The following is a 25,327-nucleotide window of genomic DNA, read 5'->3' on the forward strand; positions in this document are numbered from 1 at the left end:
TATTCTAATCAATGCACCATTTCTTTGAGCCCTTAAGCCACGATAACATGCCTTCCAAATACTGACAGATTTGAGGCCAGGTGGAGGGATGGCCAAGTGAAGCGTTGAAGACTGTGGGAGGCACAATGAATAATGACATTGGTCTTTTCTAGCATTAAAAATTTTTCTGTCACAGCCTTAGAATTGAAGAATAATTAGCACAAAGGTAACAGCACACTTTTCTCTCTGCTCTTTGCCATGCGGAATACGAGGTTCAGGCTGGCACTGTACCCATCTACAGTTACTTGACTGCAGCAGTGCCTGCTTCCACCTCTGTATCCAGGTTCTTTTCCCATGCTAATTCTGCAGATGTTAATGACAGTTTTCCAAAATCCAGTATTCATCAAGTGCCTTTCTTGACTTGCTAAGTCATGTCCAGCTAAAACTAGTATTACTCAAGTTCACAGTCTAATTTTTACTATTTTCTAACGTTTGGAAAAATCTCATTTACAGCTGTATACATAAAATATGAGATAAAAATGTAAAATACATGAATAATACACGAGACAAAATTATTTTAATAAGTAGCATCTAAATGCATTCCATCAAGCACAAGAGGCAGTCAGGAAAAAGAAGTAGCAGTTTACCGTGATTAACTGAATGCATTTTTATTGCATATGGGCAACAGTTATTGAAAATCTAGATTTGATATTTATTCTGTAACCCTGATCACGGCTCCTTCTTGCTGCACTAGCTGATCATTAATTCATGATTCATAGATTAATAAAAGTTATCCGAAGATCAAAAAAGGTTAACAGTAATGCCTAGAAAAATTGACCAAGAAAAGTAAGAGATGTGACCTTCAGGAGAAAGGCAAATTGTGCAAAAAATCACTTTCTTTCAAAATATTTTTTCTTCTAAGCAGTGAAGTGGTATAATGACTCCTAGAAATGCTTTTTGAAAGTGCAAAAACATTTTTATCTCCTGGAATTTACAGGTAGTGCTTGAAAACATCCAAAGCGCATACACAGAGAACACCAGCGAAGTGAGGGTGACTGGGAGGGAGAGGGGGACAAAGCTGAAGACAGTCTGAGTAAAGTATGAGCCAAATTTCAAATTGCAGCTTGGTATAATTCTCTGTATAAACAAGGAAACTTGCTCAAATTATACCACGAGAGGCAGAGAGGCTTTCATGAGAAAGACCAGGGGCAGTAATCTTCTGCCCCACACACAGCAGGGTTCCACATTCCTCCCCGAAACTACTGAGAAAGTCTAAAACTACTGAGACCATCTAAAAGCACCGTGTTCTCCACGGCCCACCACACCGAACCATGATCTTCATTAAAGTTTCTGGGCTTTGCAGGTGAAATGACCAAGCTGGAGGCTCAACTCCAAACTTAAAGGGCTCAAAACTGATACAGACCTGAGATGCTGCAGACTCTGCAATCGGGGATGCAGTCTGCACTGAAAATCCAACATCCTGCTATTCACTAAGAAAATATTACGGTAGGGCATGGGACAAAAGGCCAGATCTGCCTTATTTCTGCAGGCGGAGTATGCCTGACTATAAACGTCCGCATAAATGTCGTATTTAAGAAAGAGCATTTCCTTGCAGGGGCAGAGGTACATGTCAAGCCTGTGGAAGCACATCTGCAGAGACTGCGACTTTTCAGTGCTTGTGTGCGGCACAATTCACGTCCTGTTCTCACCCACACACATCGGCTCCTGTCCCCACAGGTGCCCCCGATATTTGTGTATGAACTGACAGTTCAGAATCAGGAGAAAATAACAGCAGTGCCACATAAATTGAGAAAGCTCTGGGTCAACAAAAACATGTGAAAGAGGAATTTTAAGCCCTAGTTACAGATGGTGTATTATTCATTGCAAGTCTCTTGTTTCATCCCTTTTCTGTCAAAATGGTTCTTTTATGCCTAAAAGAACCTTTTTTGGTTTTAATCTCATGTTGAATCTCCAGTAAATGTTTTTAGGTTTGAAGCAAATACAGGAAGCGGCAAACATGCTAACGCAAGTAATTTAAAACTACATTATAAAGACCAAAGAAACAATGCCAAGGGAATAGACTCAACTTGAAAAACGAACATTTTCTGGTACACAACTCGTATTTAACATTGTTTGGGAAATAACTCCTAACAAAAATACTCTCTTAAAGCACAAGTTTCTCACCAATACATTCCCTCAGTAATACTACAGAATTCTCTGAATACTACAGAATACTCAGAACAGCTCTGAATCTTAAAAAAAACCCCACAAACAACAAAAAACAAACAAACAAACAAACAACCCACCCCACCAAACTCAAAATTAAAAACATTCATCCAAGTTTCACTCAAGTTGCCTGGACATACAACCACAGGCTCTGAAAAGAAGTGCTGAGCACCGCTAGCTGGGATCACCAACATCCTTTCATCCTTTTTTCAAGATAACACCTTCTATCAAGAGTATCTTAAAAAACTGAAATACTACAAATGCTTCTATTGCCAACCATCCACTAGTGCCATTTATCACTAGATTACATCTTTACAACAACCCAACACACCCCAACAGTTTCCGAACAACAGAAATCACTAGACTCCCCTCCCTACAATTATTTTAGTAACAGACTACCTTTGAGTAAGTTATGCAAGTTCATCTGCATACATGACAAAACACGAACTAAAACAGCTTTTCTACTTTTTCCAGCCAAACTCCCAGGCCTAATGGAAGACAATAATATCTCTATTTACAAGTCTTGTCTTCAAAGTTTATCAATCAGAAGGTAGAAAATTATGAAATCAACTATGTATCCGTGTGGTGACGTGTCGTCTCTCATTAAAGCACTACACAATGTTTCTGAGACGTGATGAGTGCTCATGATGGACGCAGCTGGCAGGTCTTTGGGGAAAAAGAAGTAGCTGGCATGAACGCTAGTGTATTAAGGGATCCACGGGGACGGTATACAGAGAGGAGATCTGAATACTCACCATCTAGCCCTAACATCACAACTAAATTGAATGACTTTTTGAATGATCAAGGAGGGCAAGGGAGGCATTTAAAGTGTGCAGCCTTACTTCTTTTACGGTTCAACAAAATTTGGAGAATGAAAACAGGGAGATTAACAATTCAGTCTAAGTAATACGCAGGTAGACAATCTTTGGTGTGAAGTATCCAGCAGTATCTCAGCATCACCTTCTCTCTGTGGAAGTGCATGCAACATTCGTGGTTTAGCCCCAGCCGGCAACAAAGCACCACACAGCCGCTCGCTCGCCTCCCCTGCCCCAGGTGGGATGGGGGAAACAATCGGAAAAAAACACTTGTGGGTTGAGATAAAAACAGTTTAATAGGACAGCAAAGGAAGAGGAAATAAGAACAATAATGATAATACTTCTAATAAAGGAATATACAAAAACAAGTGATGCACAATGCAACAACTGCTCACTACCCAGTGATCGATAGCCCGTTCCCGAGCAGCAATTCCTGCCCTCTGGCCAACTCCCGTTTATATACTGAGCATGATGCTATATGGAATGGAACGTCATATCAATTGTTGGCCCGTCTGGGTCAGCTGTCCTCGCTGTGCCCCCTCCCAGCTCCTTGTGCACCTCCGCACTGGCAGAGCATGGGCAGCTGAGAAGTCCTTGACTGAGTACGAGCACTACAACTACTTAGCAACAACTGAAAACATCAGCGTGTTATCAACATTATTCTCATACTAAATCCAAAACACAGAAGTATACCAGCTACTAGGAAGAAAATTAACTGTACCCCAGCCAAAACCAGGACAAACACATAACTTAAGAAATCTTCAGCTGATATTTGACTCGGAAGCCAAAAATAGCATGCCGGAGGACACTGAGAGTGTGAGAGCAGACCTCATCAAAGGTTTACGAAGCAAAGTGCACAGTGATGTGGAAGCTGCTACAGTGAAAGAACGCCTTCTGTTGTCACAACATTTGATCTGAAATCTGTCTATATGGTGCAACACGTTTATCAGCAGGGAATAACAGCCACAGTTTGGCCTAGTATGACTGAAGCCTTGCACCTAAAGTCACACTTGGCACCAAGGCACATTGTCAACAGGGGAATTTTAGGATTTGTCTTGTGAGATTTCCCTCAATTATTGCCATTGCAGTTCACCTTTTTCCGAATTCACTATGAGCACTTTAACATACTCACTAGTATTACCTTGTCCCGAGTTAGACTGTGAGCTTTGGGGATCATTAACCCACATCTCCTGCCTTCAGACAGAGCTACAAAACCCAGAAATCTCAACAGAGGTGGTTAGGAGATGCTATTAATTTAAAAGCAGTATTAAATGGTTGGCACAAATGTCAGGAGTTAAGCAAAGGCTTGACATGCATAGCTTGTGTCTCTAGAGAGCAGGAAGTGACAATATTAGTAGCAATTAGTTTAGCAACAGTCCTTTGACGAGTACTTACGATTCCAGTGCTGTGAGAAGTGGATCAGGCTCAGGTATATCCTGGAGTTGATTGCTCTGGTCTCTGCTCAATCTTATGATATCACACAGGGTCTGCGAAGCATTTGATTGCCTCTGTAAACAACCATATAGAGCACATTTCAGTGCTAACATCTCAACTGGGCTCTTTCTGCTCGTCAGAGAAAATTTAACACAGCTGGGAATGCAAGAAACTGAATAAATCAGAATTTTTCAGAACAAGGGTTACCATGCTCTAGATTATTCATCTGTTAAATATAATGTTGATGCAAATTATTAGAAGCATTAACAGATTTTAAAATCAAAGAGGAAGTCTTCCTGAACTTAACAATTAAAGGCAGTTAAAAGATTTCAGAAAGTGAGGATTCTTTTTTTGTCTTCCTGACCAAGTGTGTTAACTTGCAAATTTCAAATACAAGTATTTAATTCTTACTTCTCACTACTCGGGAGTTTTCCTGCATGAAGAAAAATAAATGGCTTGATAAAACCCTTTACAATTTAATTACTATGTATTAAAAGGCTCTAAAGTAGTATTTTGATAAATCAACTGTCTCATTCTGGATATCAATCAAAGACTCTCTGTAGCTACTGTACGTATAAGATCTTAACGCTGTAATTTAGCATTCACCCCTAAGATAGCGCTGCTGAAGGCATACAAATCAGCATGTAATTCCTCGTTTTTCTCTCAGAAGGGGCAATTTTTGCTGTGATGAGATGAGGGAATCATATTGTTGGCATTAACACCACACCAAAAGAAACCTGTGCCATCCACTTCACTTTGCTGCTGGCACTCACAGGAATCCGTTAACAAATGCCCCCATCCCCATCGAAGTCAAAGCAGGCCAGCTGGCGACCAGCGCGCTTCCAGGTGCTTTTCCTGCTCAGCAGCAGGGACAGCAGTCAACACCCACATGTAAACGACAGCGTAGGAAACTGAAATCCAGACCTAGAGCTCCTGGCTCAGATGTTTTGTGAAAATTATTTAAAGAAAAGAAAGAAGGGGGTGGGGAGTGGGAAGAGAGAAACATGTATTTTTTTTTTTTTTATAATACTGAGCATGTCTTTTTCATGGGCTTCGAGAATTGCATCTTGTAGCTTTTGTAACTTAATACCTACTTACTTATGGTGTAAGAAGAATTGAAAGTTACAGCAAACTGGTTAATTTAAAAATATTGTTTTTAAATAGCAGATTCCTACTTAAAACCTAGTAAGTTACTGACTGTAGATACCAAGATGAACTCATGCAGCAGCAGAATGAACTAAGACGTTTTTAGTAAAATAAGTAAAAACCAGATTAAAAATACAACAAAATATTTTGGTATTGAGCTTGGCAACCAGAGGACAGGATGTCCATCCACACAGATTATCTCCTTCCATAAGTCACCTGGGCATTACCGAACAGAGAGAGAATCTTCTGGACCTTACAGGACCCATTGCCCAAAAGACAAAAAGTCTTGTCATACTCACGTCCTCATCCTGGCTTGAATGGATCAGTTCCACAAGCCTCTGAATAATCTTTGCTTCATTAAGCCACTGGAGGGAAAGGAAGGGGAAAAGAAAATCCTTGTTTGGTATCACAGAATTCAAAGTAAGAGGATCTTCAAGAAGCTTTGAATAACACAGGTTTTTCAAGAAGGGAAAGCCCTTTCCTTCTATTTCATAATCAAAGCCACAGGCAATATGCAAACTCCCCTAGGCACAGACAGAGCTGTATTTTAACTTGCATCAGTATGTACACCCTGCCCATGGAACTAAAAACCTAAATACCTTTGGAAAACATGGAAGAGATCAGTCATAAACACTATCTCATCTGAAGCAGCATTAGCGTAATTATCAACATGTTCTTCTCCTACCATTTCCTATTCTTACCGTCTTACTCCTGTTTACACTAAAGAATTTCTCAGGCTTTGAGATGATATAACGATGCTGTTTTACACCTCGTCTCCTTGCTCTATGCCAGCTTCAGACTACTTCCTTTTCCCAGTGCAAGCTATCACTTCATCTCCCTTTCCTGACCACATGCAAACCACGTATGCCATCTGGAAACAATACCTTCCAGTTTCTCCCTTCCCAGCTTCATCTGCAAGCTCAACGTCTCATTGCCACCCAACCATTTTCACTCAAATTTCTATGGTCTTCACCCCAGGCAAATGGCAGCATGTCCAACATCAATCAAACTAATCAGTCAAACTAATGCATTCTCAGTTCCTTTTGAAATGATTGACCAAACATTAATTAAAAGGAAAAAAGACTTTGGAGGTTTCTGCAATGATATAATCTTCCATCACTCTTCAGATGAGTCATGGAGAAAATGAACACTCTCTTGCCTTCCACTTCTTTAAGAAGGCTCTATGCATATCTTCTCCCCTTGAACGTTCATTTTTATGCGTTATCTAGTCACATGGCTTTAACTATCATCCTTATGTTGATTCTTTACCAGCTTTGCTCTAATAACCTTCCTACAGCTCCATCCTCTCCTCTACGATTCCACAGTGAGTATGTCATCTGTCTGGCTTAAAACAAAAATTCCAGATCACCGTTTTGAATTACTTTTCCCATGAACGAAATGGGAAAAAGTCTGAAATGTCTGACTTTGTCTCCTTTCTGGTGTCCCTTATTATTGCAGAAATACTAATGTTCTCCAAAAATTTTCCCAGCATACAGCTGGGAAAGCAAGTATTTCCAGATCTAGTTTCTGCAATTTCTTCTTCCCGATATCCAGTTACCCAAAAGTTAAAAAAACTGTGTCCCTAAGACAATCTTCCTTACCAGTCTCTCTACCAACCTATCTCTTCAGATTCTTCCACTGGTTTCTAGTTTCTCAGCATCAAAATTATCAAGAGCATCATTAACAAAGCAACTGTCCATTCCCTCTTGGCTCATTTAGCCTACAAGCACCTTTTCTCATCACCCCATGCTTGGATACGACTACTGAAATCCTTCTTTCAAATCCTAAGGCTCAGTCTTCTGATGACAGCTCACGTAGCTGTCAATCAGCAATTACCAAAACAGCTTCATCAAGATTAATGAAAATCTCTTCATTTATATCCTCTAAAAACCAGCTGCTCAAATCTATCAAGCGTGCCTACTGGCAGTCTCTGTAATAATAAAATTACCCACCTCTCCTCTCCTCTGTGTAACATTGGCATGTTTCAATTTTCATCATCAATTACACACTCCACATTTGCACAGCACCATGAGTACGAGCCCAGATTTTGACTGGATATTCCCACATTAACAGTATTAACGCATTGAACAACTTCAATATGAAAAAGCCCCAAACACTCATATCCATTTTTACCTGCAAGTTTTCATTCTTCAAATAATAAGCTCCATAGATATGGTACAGTGGGTATTTCAGCCTGTGTGTTGCCTTGTGCAGAACCTACCTGACAATCCGTGTCAGCAGTGGAATTTTTACCTATCAAAGTTCCGTCTATCCCTATGACTTCCACAGCCCAGAAGAAAACTCCTTATTAACACCCTGCATTACATGTATTTTCTTTCCCTTGCAGAGCACAGCAAGTTAGATCCCAGCCCTCCATTGTAGTTTCAACTTTATTCTGTATCAGCATCCTCCCCCAAGACACACATCGGTTGAGCCTATGTGCCGTATTCATTAAAATTGGGAGTTACACAATAAGCAAGGCTAAGAAGGTTTGCTCTTTTTGCCTGGACTGCCATAATAATGGGCTCTGGGGGGAGTTGGATGGCTACAGAGAGAGGTGCTGAAGAGAGGGAAGCATGATTCATCTGAACAAAGGAATTATTGTTCCTGGAAACTGAGGGACACAGAAAATGAAATTCAAAAGCAAAAATAACCAACAGAAATAATCTGTTAAGATCAGAAGAGCAATACCAAAATTTGGTGAATTAAGAAGCACCTAGTAAACCTGGAAGAGATCCTCTGTCTTGAGGCTGTTGTCGAAGAGATGGACTTTGACATTCACAAGAAAAGGAATACTCTAATTGACTCCTCAAACCAAAGCTGTGACACTTGCAGGACTCACCTACCTAGACTGAAGTACAACAGTGTTACCCTCAGCATCTCCCTTAAAAGATTCACATCTGAAACACAAACTCTTCTGACCACATGCAACCCAGCAGTGTGTTTACTCTCACTGATAAATGACACACTTGTAAGGAATTCACGGACAGAAAATGGGCACACATCTGTAACTTTAATTACTCTACAGGAAAAGGAAGACTGCGAGACGCAGGGCCAGCAAGCAGGAGGCAGCTGATGTAGCAGTTGTTTGTTGTCGGCAAACAAACCAGACTCCTGTTTGCTGCCTCCTGATCAGGGAGTGTTGGGCTTCTGCCCAACTGCTGCTGGGGAGCACCTATATCACGTATGCTCAGGCACCACAGAACAAGTGGGACATGGCAAACTGGTCCAGGCAAACTGGGAGTTGGCAGTTAATGAGGCAGTGGGCATGGAAGGGGCTGTGGAGGTGCTGTTCCAGGCTGCATGGGACTGCGAGATCAGTGCAACCACAGTGGTGACATGCAAGAGGGCATGGTCCCCACCACCAGCTGGGGCAGCCACACCTGGCACATGGGAGGCCCCGGTATGGAGCTCCTGAGAGGGCATGCTCAACCAGGTCCCAGGCAGCCAGGAACACCTCATGCTTCCTCTTGGCGGAGATAATGTCCCTCGCCCACAGCAGATGCACTCTCACCAAGGCGCTGTGCTGCCAGGTGATGGGAGTGACGGGTGGAGGTGGAAAGAAAATGTAATATTATATTCAGGATTAACAGAATTCCACCAGGGTCTTTCTGCAGAGACCATGGAAATGGTCAGGGTATCCCGGACCCTCATTTTGCATGGAAGAAGGAATAGCCAGAGGCTACACAAACATTAGAGGATGGAGACTCTGAAGTCGGGAGTGGCTGGCAGCTGGCAAAATGAGAAAAGCACTTTTACCACCAGGAGATGCGCATTTACAGAACAGGCGTAATGGCTTGGTGGTAACAGGCAGGGAGGAGCAGGTTTCCTCAAGGGAGTCATCAGAGCCACCTGAGCCTGAAACTCACCAACGGAAGAGGAAGCGGCAGACGAGCGCGGCTGGAGACTCCCTTCCGCAGGGAACGAAGAACCCAACGAAGAACAAACTCACCAGCCAGATCTGCCATTTCGACAAGCATGCTGCTTGCCAGCAGCTCAGCCTCCCCCAGCGTGTGGGGACACTGCCAAGGCTCATCCACCCCTCGGATGACCACTCCTTCCTCCCGACGCTATGTGTGCACCGGTACCACTGCCAAGGGACCTCTCAGGCATATCATGAGGAACTACAGCGCCCTGCTAGGGTCAAGCCCTGGATCAGTCCCTGTGCTGCCCGTCACATCCCTTGCCAGGTTCAACTCTGGCTGAGCTTTGGCTTTCCTAACAACATCCCTGCCTGCTCAGGCAGCCGCTCACTGCCGCTCCTGGGTGCCCCATCCCCGCTCCACCACCTCAGTGCTGTCTGTGCATGCGTGAGCTCAGGCAGGAGTGCTCTGCTCACCCATGCAGACCTTCTCCCATGCCTGCTTGACTCTGCACTGGGGATGGAGCATTTTGTCTAACTCTTACCTTTCTCTGCGATGACTTCCCTCCCACATAACCTGCTACTAGACTCAAGGACCAGGTAGGCCTAACAGCAGAGGTTACCAGTAAAAAAAAAAAAAGGTCAATACCGGTGACCAGTACTGTTAAGTGTTTTCATTAAAAACCTGGAAAATGGGAAAAAACACACCCTTAGTAAGTTCATCAGCAATACCACACTGGGGAGTAGCAGTTGATATGCAGGAGAGGAGGAACCTAGACAAGTCGGAGAAACAGCCTGGGAGGAAACTCGGAAGTTCAAGAAAGGCAAAATGCAAAGTCCTGTACGGGAGGTGGGATAACAGGGTGGGAGTCAACTAGCTAGGACAGCTCAGGGAAGATGCCAAGAGGGCCCTTAATGGACGTATTACACCAGGAGTCAGCATTGTACCCCTGATGGCCTGAGGGCAGCAAGCTTGTGTGAGAGCAGGGATTGCTCCCCTCCATTCAGCACCAGTGAGACCCATCAAGATATTGGGTCAGGTTGGGGCTCACTAGCACAGGACAGACATTGCAATAGTGCAGCAGGTCCCGTGGAGGCCCCTGAGATGGTTGGGGCTGGAGCACACAAGGTCAGACAAGAGGCCAAGAGTGAAGTTTGCTCAGCCCAGAGAGGAGAAGGCTACTACTTAGTGGGGTGGGAAGAGACGATGGAGACAGGCTGCTTTTGGAGGTGCCGTGACGACAGGCACAAGATAGTATTAGGAAAAACATCTCCACATCCTTCTTGGAGTGAGGGGCCCAACACTGAACACAGGATTTGAGGTGCAGCCTCACCAGTGCCGAGTACAGGGGCACGATCCCTGCCCTGCTCCTGCTGGCCACACTATTTCTGATACAGGCCAGGACGCTGTTGGCCTTCTTGGCCACCTGGGCACACTGCCAGCTCATGTTCAGCTGGCTGTCAACCAGCAACCCCAGTTCCTTTTCCACCGGGCAGCTCTCCAGCCACTCCTCCCCAAGCCTGTAGCGTTGCATGGGGTTGTTGTGACCCAAGTGCAGGACCCAGCACTTGGCCTTGTTAAACCTCACACAGTTGATCTCGGCCCATCGATCCAGCCTGTCCAGATCCCTCTGCAGAGCCCTCCTGCCCTCCAGCAGATTAACACTCCCACTCAGCTTGGTGTCATCTGCAAACTTACTGAGGGAGCACTCAATCCCCTCATCCAGGTCATCAATAAAGATATTGAACAAGATCGGCCCCAGAACCGAGCCCTGGGGAACACCGCTGGTGACAGGCCGCACGGCACCTCCGGATTTAACGCCATTCACCACAACTCTCTGGGCTCGGCCATCTAGCCGAGCCGTGAAGATGAAGTGCAGAATAGATATCCACAATAACTGGATCTGCTTCACATAAATTCCCAGTATGCGCCAGCACAATCAGACATGGAGGCTTTTCACAGCAGTCGTGCCTCTTCGCATTTTTCTAGGTAAGATTTTATACTAATAACATGCAGACAGAGGACAGACGCCTTTGATGCCACTTACCTGTCCTGATAATAAAAATGCTTCAAGAAGCAACCCATAGTTGAGCTTTCTTGCTGCACAAGTCATAAATTATTTAAAATCAATATTATTTCTTTCACAAATCCACAGAGACATTTCAGGATCAAATGACACCAATCAAAGAGAATATCCTGTCATCCATCTGCACGATGTCACATTTGTTCAAGGATATAAAAATGTAGGTGCCTGAAAGACAAGCCTCTGGAAGTACCTCCTTAGAAGTTTCTGATGAAGACTCTTCTAGTATTTTCAGTTGGGAGAGTCAAAGAAACAGGGAGGAGACAGGGCTGTAAAGACGCAATGTAGACCAACAGACTATTTCACTTACATCGCACCTACCCATGGGCTGCTGAATCTGGAGGCTCCCTCATACACTGGTGCTTCTAACTCAGGATAGAAGTATGGAGGAACAGCATGGGCTAGCAAGGTTTTTTTCCTGATGGCACAGCTCTCCAAAGCAACAAGATCTGAGCCACACGAACAGAGCATTCCTCTGTCATGCATGAACAGAAGGAAATGCATAAAGGATTACCATAGGTTCATGTTAACTGTACGCCCTCAATTACAGATCAAGGAAGAGAAAGTGGAAAAACACCACAAACTGTAGTTCTGCAAACAGTTTAAGATATAAAATGGCACTGCCACCTTCTCTCTGCTCATACTCATCCACTTATCTTCTGCTCCTTTATCCTCTCTTATCACTGCCCAAGTCCATGCAAAAAACGCCAACAAACCCAAATCAAGGAATTGAGCTGGCTGAAAACGACGCTGGCAAAAAATACAAATAAAAGAGAGGTGTTTTCAGCTAGATCAACTCCCTAGTCCATGCCACTTTACAACCCCATGAACACTTCAGCTGGCAATGATTCAAGAGGAGCTGGGTGGGCAGAACACGCAGCAAGAAGGTGAACGCAGGACTGCCTCTTTCTGTGGCAATGCCAACTCACAGCACTCATGGGATTGCTGGCCCAGCTTCACTCAGCACTGGAAGTCAAACACTTGCACTAGGACAGTGAGAAGCTCCACCCTGGCTAACATCATCTGAGCAAGGGTAGACAAGGAAACTTCAAGCACACACTTTAGAAGATCCATTCAGTAGAAAACAGAGCAGAGAACAGAGCCACCAGCACCATCCAGCTATCACAGCCTAAGGATCTCTAAAATGGAAGGCCAGAGAAGCAGACTCTTGTGCAATTATCAGGAAGTCTGTGACCTACCGAGTCAAAGCAACAATGTGGACATCAAATCCCTAAGGAGAGGTGCTGTGGGACTTGTTATGCAGTATATAATTTTATTTAACTTAAAACTTAAGAGATCAGCTTCATAAATGTGACACTGTAAAACACGACCTTTCCAGACAGCAAGAAACGTAGAATGAACCAACTGAAGCCCACAGAAGGATTTTCCCAGCAGAGCAATGCCAAGTGGAAAAGTGGTCTTTTCACATCCCAAAGTGATGTACCCTTGACAGCAGCACTTTCTGGTTAAAAAAAACGTTGCTTTTCAAACTTTGCTTGGACAGCAAAGTTTTCAGCTTTTGCTAAGGCACACAAACACAACATAGAAGGCATTTTGTTGTTCAGATGACATTCGTATTGTACTTGGGAAGTAGCTGGAACATAACCTGTAGACGCTTATGTAATGTTAGGCCTCCTTACGTACCATCCAGGAGCAGGGTACAACAATACCAGGGAAATGTTAAAATACTAAGTTTAATTGCTGTCACTGTGTTACAAAAGTAATTGATAAACAGCTAGCCAAAAATCTATGGCACAGGACGCCTATCCAAAACACTAGCTACTGCATGGAGGAAGATGTGCAGATAGGGAAAAAAACCCTGAATATGGCATTTAAAGACATACTGTAAACATACAGTGATGTTAGTGAATGACATTTGCATGCAGGTTCAACATATGGATAGAGCAATCAGTCAACTGGAAACTGTTTAACAGAAGATGACAACACCTAGGAATTTATGACACAATATACAAGAAGTTAATTAAATGCACACAAATGAAAAAGCGCAGCTCAGCTCCACATCACAAGATAGACGATTCTGCTGTGCTGTTTGATAATGGGGGCACAGCCTTATGGTTACCATCTAATACACTGCTCAATGGACCATGTTCTCCAGAATTTCAGCAGTTAGGAGTGGGAGAAGTGGCTAAGCAGGAATGAGAACCTGGGAACATCAGCCAGCTGCAGCTGTATGAGTTCCTGAAAAACTAATAATACTACTTTTCCTCTTGCTAAAACTCAAAATAGCCTGATACCTCTTGAGTTGTCCAGCATCCCAAAGAAACATGAAGACTGCTTTGAGACAGCAAACCATTCACATCCATCCTAGCTACTAGCTGACAAACATATTTTTTTTTCTCCCGTTGTGATGAAAAGCAGTCCATGAAGTATAACTTTTATTTCTAAAACCTACCAAAAATCAAGATTGCAATTTAACTTTTCTGGAGACTTAAGTTTCTGAATATACTTGCCAAAATTGCTGATAAGCGGCTTCTCTAAACATTAAATCCCAAATTTCAATATTGCTACTGCTTTCTGTTTTTCTGAGAAGTCCTTAAGCCAAAAAAGTTTTAAGTGCCTGGAGATAATACTTACATCAAGACTATTTGGGGGAAAAAAAACCTTCAGGACCACCTCCAGTGCCACCTGGTATCTTCACTTTGTTTTAATTTTTTTTGACTGTGTGAAATCTTTAGCTGGTAGAATTAACCTGATAGAATGGGGTTTAAATATGTCCCATCCAGATCTGCCTGTTTACCTATGGTTAATATTTGGAAGCCTGGATATTTGGAAGTTGCCTGGATGAAAGCCATTCATCCAGGAGAAAAGCTACTCAGTTAAAATGCTATTTTAACATCAGAAGAAAAAATAATTGCATTTATCTTGGTAATGGTATTATGCCGCACTACTGCAATGTCTGTCCTGCACTGGTGAGTCCCAGCCTGGCCCCAGTGTCTTGATGGGTCTCACCGGTGCTGAGCAGAGGGGAGCAATCCCTGCCCTCACCCCTCCGGCTGCCCTCAGGCCATCACTGCCTGGGATGTGGTTGGACCTCTTCTGCAAAGCTGCTTTCTCTTCCAGTGAATCCTCCATCATTATTATCCTCTGTCAGTCCGTCTCCTGAAGGCTTTTTCCTCCCATCTCCTTTCTTGGTATTACTATTTTATGTTTAACCAATTGAATTGCTCACTTTCCTGTCAAAAAATGAGGATTTCCTTTCATGGGTGAATGCCCATACAAGTCTGTAAGGACAGATTTGCGCCTGTGGTTTTTTTCCTTCTCTGTAACAGTGTGTATGTTTTGCATGATGAGAGGAGGAATCGAACAATGGTAAACATCTACCCTGAGTCTCTGCAAAGAACATTTACCTCTCAGCTACGGTGTGGCCAATGTTCTGACACAGAAGACTTATGCAGCAAAGTTTGCCAGACTTATAAATCCTGATGTGGGCTCCAATGACTCAAGTACATTTTTCCATACAGCACACTGCTCTTCTGGTTTACTGAGAGGGAGCTAAAGTAGGTTTTTTCCCTCCAATCCTGCACATCTGCCCACTTAAAGGGGGGCTGATGCAGCCTCACCCAGACTGGGCTATGAAGGGAGAAAAACTTGTCCTACCTGTAAAGCAAACTAAGCATCTCAATGAGGTATTTTATAAGGCTGCCTATTAAAGAGGAAGGGGAAGGCGGAGGCACAAGACATGATCTCCAAAAATCACATACACAGCAAGGAATTAAACAAATTACTGTCACAAATGATCAGTCAGATTCTGAACACCGGGAAAGATTACAGATTTCCTTTGTCAAAGCTCTACAGCAAAAACAGCTAGAGTAAACAGTGGTTGCTATATGGAACAATGAGTTGAAAATCCTTTTCTGCCAGTGACTGAACCAGGCTTGCTCTGCCGTGCAAGCCACAAACAGGCTGAAGTACCCAAAGTAACCAACATGCAGACTCTAGCCCTAAGAAAAATAGTTTTCCAAAGAGTGGATCTGCTCTGATAATAAATGGCAAGAAGAATTCTATTTCTTTAAGACACAAACAGAAACCCTTGTTCCCAATCTCATAAAGAAAAAAAGGAGTAGATTCTCACATTCAGTACTTCCTGCCGTAGAGTTGCAGGCTCCACGCAGCTGATCAGACGAAGCAGGAGGTCCATCATTGCTGATGTATCTATATGCTTTAGCACCAGGCTAATAAATTTGTCTTTTTTCCTTAAAAATGCAATCACCTAAAAATAAAAGTGTCATCATCAGTTGCTAGTACAACATACAGGCATGGCACACATACTTCACCTTCTTGTGTCAACCAACCAATCTTGATGCAAAACAGCCACAAGGTTAAGAAATTCACCAGAGTACAAGAGAAGAGAATAACATTCTCGTTTCAAGGCAATACTAAACCAAATCTTTTTAGCTATCTTTTCTTTCCTCTATGCCACAAAGAAGCCCAAGCCCACAGAAGTAAGAGCATCAAGAAGCTGGTGAAGCTGGAGAATTTTCCATCCCACTACAGCTTTCTGAAAGCCTTCATTTAAAAAAAAAAAAAAACAATTTTGAATTGGAAAGCATGTACTCCTAAAACACTGTTCAGCTCATGCTTCCAGCACCCCTTTTATAGGCATGGGACTGAGGCATCGTTTATGTAACAAGATGATTCTGGGCAATGATCAAAGGATGCATCATTATGCCGTAGTACAAAAAATAAAGCTTTAGCTGTGGCACAGGAATATCCCCAGCTACTGCAGATCTGAAACCAAAACTATGCAAAGGCATCTAAATGAGATGGCATCTCCCTCAACTGAGGAGGTGTGACAAAGTTTTCAGAGCCTACGTTTCAACTCCAGTCTTAATGAGTACAGCAAGCTATTTTTTAACTCTTATGAATACGATGAGATCATGAGGACAGCAATGATACTGCCATACAACACAAACAACGTTAGCGAATTAATTTGTGCTTATGTATCACGACAAATCTAATCACTACCTGTTCCGTTTTTCTTGCAATGAGATTCCCGATAGTCTTACTGAAGAAACTGGCAAGCAAAGGGTTCAAAGGAGGCTCGTGATCCAAGAAGTCGTAGAGGATGTTCAGCAGAGTTTCATCCCCTCCTAGCTTGTCATTGATCTGCGGCACATCCGAGGTCAGCAGTTCACAGGCTGTGTTTGGATATCTGGAAGGACAGAACCAGAGCAACTAAAAGTGAAATGAAAACTCTCAAGAAACTCTTCCCTTATTAAAGTTGTAAAGTAAGGACTAGGAGGATCACCCTTCCTGGAGAGGGGGGGGGGGGGGGGGACCACATGAGAAACAAGGGTCGTTTACATTAACGGCACATTTTAAGGACACACTATTTCTTGTAGCACGTCATGTGGTGGGGTTTTTTTAGCCACTGAATTATGCATCTCAACTGCCTTCAAATTGCAGTTAGTTCTGATTTTCAAAAGTGATGCTTAATCAGTTTCAATACACTCAAAATCTCTTTAAAATCTATTAACATGAATCCATCTGTACAACTAAAATTAACCCAAAGATTAAAGGTTGATTTGAAGAACGCATATTTTAGCAGGTTTCTATAATGTTTCTGAAAAATTATTCTTTTTACTACTGGAGCCGAATTAAAAATGAGCACTTTTTTTCCCCTCAAATCAAGAGGACTAGAATTTAGGAGACAGAACATTAGATTTAACACAAAACTCCTAACAAATGAGCATACGCTATGTACAAGAGCAAACAATTCATATTCAACCTTCTGAGTTTCAATTTTTCAGTTATGTCTACAATCTTCTGTAGAATTAACTTGTTTTTCAGAAAATATTACTGTGCCTGGTTTAGATAACTTTGCTCTCTTAAATCAGAATATGAAATTATATTTGACAGCTAATGAAAGCTGTGTTCTTCCTGATCTTGTTCCTTGCCCTTCCAGGTAGTGCTTTTAGGAGTAGGTCCCATTTATGATCAAAAAAATAATGTGTTTATAATTAATATTATGTTTATAATTTGACAAAGTGCATACATATAAAACAATAATCTAGAGTCAATACAAAAAACGCTTTTGGGGACTTTAGTTTTGCTAAAAGACTAAGTTTCTTCAGGTTGAGAGTCTACATTAAGAGCCAACTGTAACGTACAGCTACATGGCACTGTTTTGCAGACATTTCACTGATTCAGTCTCTCCACTACTCACGTGATGAAGGAATTAAGCAGGGGATGGGCTACAACACTGCAATTTATCTAGCTATTTTTTATTTTTCAAAAACTTCATTTCAGTGTTTCATTGTTAGATTAGGGTCCTGATCCCATATTCTAGCTACTGTCCATCTACAAAACAGGCTCAAGAGGACTCCTCAGAAAAAGACCTATTCACCACCACACAGAGGATACTGCAGGCAGAAACAGCAGTTTATTAGTGCTGTGAAATTCAACTGAGCACTGAGCTTTAACACTATTTTCACAGTTTCAGTGATATATATGATCCTAGAGTCAAAAGGCAGCTGGACTTTATTTTTAAACCATGATTTATTCTTACCCCATTAATTGTTTAAAGACCCTGACAGGGCATGCTCGAGTTCTAAGCACAAAGCAGCAATTCTGAACACCAAACTCCCCACCGAGTGCCAGTTCTATTCCTAAAGTAGTTTTGATTTGTTATCAAGTGATACAGATTAAAAATAAAACCCATCCTTTACAGTTTGCATGTTTTGTCTCTGTAAGCAGAGCTGGTTATCTTTTTTTTTAAAAAGCAAAAAGAAAAATTACTACGTATTTTAACTAAATTAATAACAACATAAAAAACCCTACAGAATACTCTTGCTGCAAATGCATGTTCATTCTTTAAGTAGTGCATTCACCTTCCAGATAAACATTTGTGCCATTCCTTAAGACACAAAACCAACAAATTTCCCAATTCCAGTAATTATGCAAGGTCTACCACTTTTTTTGTCACTAGACACAAGCAAACTCCAAGATCAATATAAAACACTTCTGCAATAATATGACTGTTTCTACAATGCAAAGGGAATACCTTCACTTTTGTAGAACAGTGAAGCTGAAACAACCTTTCAATACACAGCAAGATTATTTTTTTCTAGCCTCAATCTCAAAGGAAAAAAAAAAGCATGCAGAAAAGAGCTGTGGAAATGGCTAGGTAACTCTCACATCTCTACCACCTGTGAGCGTGTAACAGAATCTGGGTTGCAGCATTTATCTGCTATGTTTTTCTTTCTTAGCTGAAATTAGATTTCTACTCTAAACATCAACAACAGAAAGTGAAGAAGAAATCTTAACAGAACCTTCCTAGCTTGAAATGGGACCCTCTGCTTTGAGCTTTGACCTTCCACCTTCCCAGAGACAGCACATTTCCTACATCTGGCAATGTTTCCTAAGCTAATAACCACCTATCAGGGAAGGAATAGTGGCATTTTTGTAGGTCTTTGGAAATTTCAGCTTAGTTCTTGGAGTGACAAGACTGACACATGAATTGCGTATGAAAAGAAAAATATTGTGTCGTTATGTGAATTCACAGTATGCCCATACCTCACGTACGGCATGTTTGAGCATACCGGCGTATGAAGACATTGCTAGGACCACTGTCAGGGACCAGACACCAGGGAAGGAAGATCTTCTCATCTGATCCCACATGGCTGTTCTCAGCATTTGCACCTCTTCTGTGAAGGCACCTGCAGATCCTTCTTCAGCTGACTGCCCACTTGCCTGTTCTTTCCGTGGCTTTGCCTTAGCTGTACCCAGGAGTTACGTACATGTGGCTTTCATCCCCGTGTTGTACACGTGGCTTAACCAGCAGGATGCTCTGCTGGCCCCTGGCTCTCTTCAATTCACAGCTTCCTTTCAGTTATTACACTTCCAAGTGCATCACCCTATGCCCACCTTTACCCTAATAACTGTCATTGGTTTGGTTTTCTTACATTCATAGAATAGAATTGCTGTTTTGGAAGAAATTCCACACCTCAACCTTCTCAATTTAAGCCTTACTTCACTCATCACAGTTCCACTTTGTTCTTAAGAAGGAAAACACTTGTTACCTTTGGAGTCCACGAGGACTCCAAAGTCTTCCCCACGATGTAAAAGCTAATTTGAAGCCCGTCAATGTGTGCATGTAGCTTGGGCCACTCATTACACAATCATCACTGACTGTATTTGCTTAATTACTGCTTCGCCATGTAACATGATTTCTACCTTTTAACTAATCTAAGTAATTTTGCATTATCAGCTTTCTACATTTATAATAATTCACTCCCCCTCTTATCTCACGTGTGAACGTATCAAGCAGCACAGGACTCCGCAGTGCAAAACCAGAAAGCTGGAACTGGCCATTTCTTCCTCATCTGTATTTATTTTCTTTAAATAGTTATTAACTGATGACAGAACCCTTCTCTGTTATCCCATGACAGCTTGTTTTCAACAGTCTTTGATAAGGGACCTTATCTTTTCAGGATTGTACTGAGGCCACATTAGGCATATCACCGTTATCCCTGTGTTCCACTGACTCCATCAAACTCAGCTCCTGAACTGAAGCCCGACCTCCCTCTACAAAAGCCGTACTGTGTGACAGCAGAGAGACTGCATTTAGAGAGGTGTCTGTGAATCATAATGCTGTACCATAAATTTTTCAATGTGCACAATGCAGAAGCTAGATTTACTGGCTCACAGACCCTTCTGAAGAACTGGTGTCCTATGTGCCACTTCCATTCCACTGGTTTTAAGGATGTCCAGGTGAGCAATTTCATATTTGTATTCCTTTAAATCACTTGGGTGAATACCAGTCAGTCCTAATAATTATTTTACTGATTTTGTTCCACACATGTCTCAAATCGGAGCAGTTCCTCAGACTATTCCCCTGTGAAAAAGACTCCACTTGAGAATCTCCTGAGAAGTCTCTGAAGTGAGCACCAACACAGACAGTTTGATTAGACTTTCTGTTAAGGTCCTATCTTCCCTTTTACACTGGGATCACCCATCTGCCCTACACGTTCTCAGAGAGGCTTCCTTATTTTGATGGGTTTAGAGTATTAGCCTTCAGCAAACTGCTTCTCAAAATCCCTTCGTTCAGTCTCACAGATTAACTACCTACAATATAATTTTTCCATATCTGGACACAACTTCCCTTTTGTGAGGATGTACTTTCACCTGTAATGGATTATTTCTTTTTAGCCAAGCCAGTTTTCTACATGAGGATTTTTTTTTAAATCTTTGTAATACAAGCTCTGCATTTACCATGAGCCACTAGAATGTTTCCAGCTGCAAGCTTTTTACCCTTTCACACTACCATTTACCTCCTAGCTAGCCTCCTAGTATTTATGTAGTTCCATTCCTGAAAGTTAGAAAAACAAACTCCAAGCCCATGATAATGCTGCTCATATCTTTTTTGCTCCTACAAGGATGTTAAATCTGAGTACATTATGGTTACCATTACAAAGTGATTTTACAACAGTTATGTTTCTTAGAGCCCCCAAGGGCATGCGAAGAATTATTTCCCCTTTTTCTGGCTCGTTGCTCCATGCAAAAGGCATTCATGATTCCTAAAAATTCATGCACCGTGCCTCCCTGTGATATATAACCTGTCAACAGGGAGATAAATGAAACCTCTCATTGTTACAGCACGTTCTGCTCTTGCAGCCTTTACAGACTCCAAGTTTCACACGGTCAGATCTAATACTTCACCCCTTCTCCTTAGGCACAGCATCCCAGCCCATATAGTTTCCATGCTGCAGCTAACAGCTCACTTGACACTCAGCTCTCTATCCCCTACAGCCTGCTCTTAGACTAGCAGGGTCTGTACTCTGATTACTGCATGGTCTCAACAGATTTATGAGACACCCTAGTATGTCAACAAGTTCATTACAAATAGACATTACAGTTCAAATAGTTGACATTACAGTTCAAATAGTTTATACAATTCGATTGCTACAGGTCTTAATCTGGTTGCTTAGTTTTGCATGCTATGCTTAGACGGGAATTTACTGTTGAGCTTTCCTCTTTACAGTTTCCTTTCTGAACTCCCATCCTACTGACATTTCAAGACTGAAGCATTCTGATGATTCCGTGCATCAGAGATGCATGTCCTTCCAAACCTATCAAGTTTCTCCCCTGTTCCAGTTTAAAAACTTTCATAACCTTTTCTTAAGAGCCAAAAATTGGATTCCACTTGGATTTAGACAGAATCCATTCTTCCTGCTTAGCCTTTATTTATTCCAAAAGCTTCCCCAGTTTCTAATAAGCTTAAACCCCTCTTTCCCCTCTCCAGTGCCTCACCATGCTTTGAAAACGCTTCTCTGCCTGGTCTACGTACAGTACTGGAATCATTTCCAGAGAAACACTTTCATAAAGATCAGCTCTATTTGTCCTGGCAAGCAGGCCACCACGCAGTTCTTGTTCCCATCGAAGACCCACTTATTTCTCTATGGTGCATAACCCCACTTCTCACCACTTACGGTCCGCTCTTAGAAAAGGAAGAGGACATAATGCCATCATCGGACGAAGAGATCGGTGAATCAGACTCTTAACTTACGGCCTTCCCAACACTATTCTATCTTGCCAGCACAGGGAACTGCAACACCAGAGGCTGACCTCTTCCCAATCACCGTCTACCTTTGTGCCTCCTCATCAGCCGACCTGGCCTTGAGCTGCCTAATCCACATGCTACCTTCAAAAGTTGATGAAAAGGTATATAATCCTGCACGTGAAATTCAGGGATGCCTGGGAGTAAACACTCTCATACTGAGCTTCCCTCTTCATTTTGGTTTGCAATAAGGATTTTGTTTCTTGAGAAATTTTCCTTGTCCCCACCTTTCCTTATTCTTAGTCTGTTTGGTTACAATAGGAAAAGGTTTCCACTTCCACTCTTCAGCGCACAGATCAGAGACATAAACCGTCTTCTGAGGGCAGCCACAAAAATCTCAAGAGCAGGACTTAAAAATATGGCCTGATTAACTGAATTGCGATCTGCAGCGATACGGACAATGTACAAATTAATACTGGCATGGAACTGGAATCCTTCATCCTCTCGTTCGGCAAAATACACCCCGATTCCAGCAAAGGACCACAAGTCTTGCACTGTTCAACATTTCCTCTGATCATGATCAGGAAAGTGTTGCCCATCTTCTTCAATCAGACACTTTGGGTTTGAGTTTGTCTCAGGTTAGCTGTGCAAACAATATGGACAAAGAGCTGCAGTAAGCACAAAGCCAGTCACCCCATGAAAAGCCAGTTTTTCTGGTATGACACAGGAAACACAAAGTCAAGAGACTGTTTTGTGCCACATCCCTGGTTTAAACTTGCACAGAATTTGCATTTGTAGGACAACAGTATAAAACTAATACTCCTGCCTCCTTCTGGTAATTCACCTTTTATAGCAGAAGCCTTGCAAAAGCAGCCATATAAGATTCAAAGTTACTACTTAACCTATCTCCCAGCATTCACTTACCTGGAAATTGTCACCTAAACCTAGCTGATCAACTATCTCATCTAATTATAAACCTAAACAATACTACCATTTCTGCTGTGGATTTCAAGCAACAACAGCAATAACCAACACTGATCCATTCCCACAGTGACAAACTCAACCATTTTATTTATTTATACACAGAGCAGCCTTTTATTTTTACATAAACTTAAAAACAAACTTCCCAAATCCAAAACGTAAATATTTTCAAGTATACATTTAATTAAAAACATACAAACACAACTTGGTATAAGAATCAAACACATCTGGAAAGAGGCTCTTTACAGACTTAGGCCCTCTCCCTAACTATATGATCACTGAAATCGGCAGTTTTTGCATACACAGCACACTGGAAATACTACATCTTTTGTTTACTGTACAGTTCACTTTCTTTTATGGGCTTGACTACTGAAAAACAATCAAGTTCAGAAATTTGTAACTCAGAGCAGAAACGTACTAAAAGTATTTTTGAGATCTGATTAATTTGCTTGCAAAGCTTTGAACAAACAGCAAGATTTTTTTTTTTTAGACAAACTCAATGTTAGACCATTAAAAATAAAGAAACAAACTTCTGAAAATTCACAACAAATAACAAAATGTTGTGAAAAATTTCACAGTACTTGAAAGCCTTTCTCCCAAGACTGAAAAGGTTACATCTCGCACCAGAACACTCCCAACATCAAGATCTCTCATTCAGTTTTTCTTTGTATAGGACTGAAAACAAATACCTACTTGAAGCGGACCTTCTCATCCATATCCACAGGGGGCTCATGGGTGATGAGGTTGACCAGCTCCTCCATGCAGTGCTGCTGGCAAAGGAAGTCCAGCAGCTTGCGGTTCTGAGCCTTGCACTCCTGTAAGATGTCATCTTCATCCATCAGCTCATGAAGTGTCACATCTTCTTTATCCAGCAGCTTGTCCACATGTGACGTTGTGTTCAAATCAAACTTCCAGAACATGTTGATGGGACACAACTAGCTGTAATGCAAAAGAATATGAGCTGATCTTCCATCTTTGTTTTTTACTCATCCTTTATAATTCTGAGCAAATACCTTAATACAGCTGTCAGCCAACTTGTGAAAATCAGTTAAATTCTGTAATCAAAATAAACAACTTCTGGCACCAGAAAACTAACACAACTTCAATTATAGCTGTATAGTATCAACAATGGACACAATATATACATGAATTAACTTTAACTGCAAGTACCTTGAACTAAAAATCAAAGATTATGTTCATACACAGAAATGGTTTGCTGGATTAGAGTCAAGGCTGGTCACAGACAGGGAAATGATGCTACTGCATCATTGGGGATTTTTTTTAATTATTATTTGTATTTCAGAGTCATGGTCATCAGTCGAAACTGCAACAATTAACGATTTCTGTAAGTGGAAGAAAGGTCTCCAATGTATATATAACAGCAAGAGATAAATAGAGATAAACCACAGTTGGAAAGTATTAAAAAAAACAAAAACAAAAACACCACAACTGGCCACTGTGAGCAATTACATCAGCAAACCTGCAGCTGAACTACTAACAAACATAAGACTTATGGAACATCAGAATATCCTATTAATCTCATAGACATCATAAAGGTGTAAAACTGTGAGTGGTCTTTTGTGGGGCAGCAGAGTGTATTTTGGTTTTATACATATAAAAGGGTATGTGTGTGTGCAATCTGCAGGTGTAAGATCTGCAGCTCTGGAGCTGGGCGCCAGCGGGACCGTTAACCTCTCCAGGAGAGGCTGAGCACACGCCATCAGGAACACTGGAACATCAGTTCACTGGACTGCACCATTTGTACAAAGTTCCAAAATTCTGAACTCTAAGCTGTATTTTTTCCCTGCAGTAAGGTTAGAGGCTAGTGTTTTATATTACCTAAAGGGTATACAGCTGGGCAGCTAAAATTTGGTCTGTAAAATAATGCCGAAATTCTGTTCCTGACCATTCTAAAACAGATGGTACTTCATCTCCATACACTCACCCCTTAACCAGGGTCCACACATTTTACTACGGCCTGGGATTGGGACTTACAGGTGTTTACCAGTAACAGAAATGCCAAAAGGATTCTATAAGGCTAGAAATAGGAACTGAAGGAATGGCTGCCTTTTCCTACATCTTCTGGATCTCAAGTCCTCGTAAATACTTGCTGACAGGAAGCTCCCCTCACCATCACCTTCCTTCACAGGAAGCTTCATGCAGACATTTTGTATCATCCCAACTAAATAAAAAATAATTCTGATACAATTCTCTGCCAAAGTGGTAAAACGGACACTGCATATAACAAAGAACAACAAACTATTAAAGACTGACTTGAGCT

At 41.9% G+C, this 25,327-nt stretch overlaps 1 protein-coding gene across 1 annotated transcript in view; it reads right to left on the minus strand.

Moving 5' to 3' along the window:
- PPP6R2 (protein phosphatase 6 regulatory subunit 2) overlaps positions 1–23,966 on the minus strand; it is a gene marked incomplete at its 5' end in the record, with an annotated part of 57,583 nt that extends 33,617 nt beyond the window's left edge. The window contains 5 exons of the mRNA XM_082003191.1: positions 4,416–4,528; positions 5,900–5,965; positions 15,640–15,777; positions 16,533–16,719; positions 23,740–23,966. Of these exons, the coding sequence (XP_081859317.1) occupies positions 4,416–4,528; positions 5,900–5,965; positions 15,640–15,777; positions 16,533–16,719; positions 23,740–23,966 (731 nt within the window). The remainder of the gene's footprint in view (positions 1–4,415; positions 4,529–5,899; positions 5,966–15,639; positions 15,778–16,532; positions 16,720–23,739) is intronic.
- Between the last annotated feature and the right edge of the window lie 1,361 nt (positions 23,967–25,327).

The sequence above is a fragment of the Phaethon aethereus genome (assembly GCF_964289735.1).
Source record: "Phaethon aethereus genome assembly, chromosome: 1".
NCBI classification, from domain to species: domain Eukaryota; kingdom Metazoa; phylum Chordata; class Aves; order Phaethontiformes; family Phaethontidae; genus Phaethon; species Phaethon aethereus.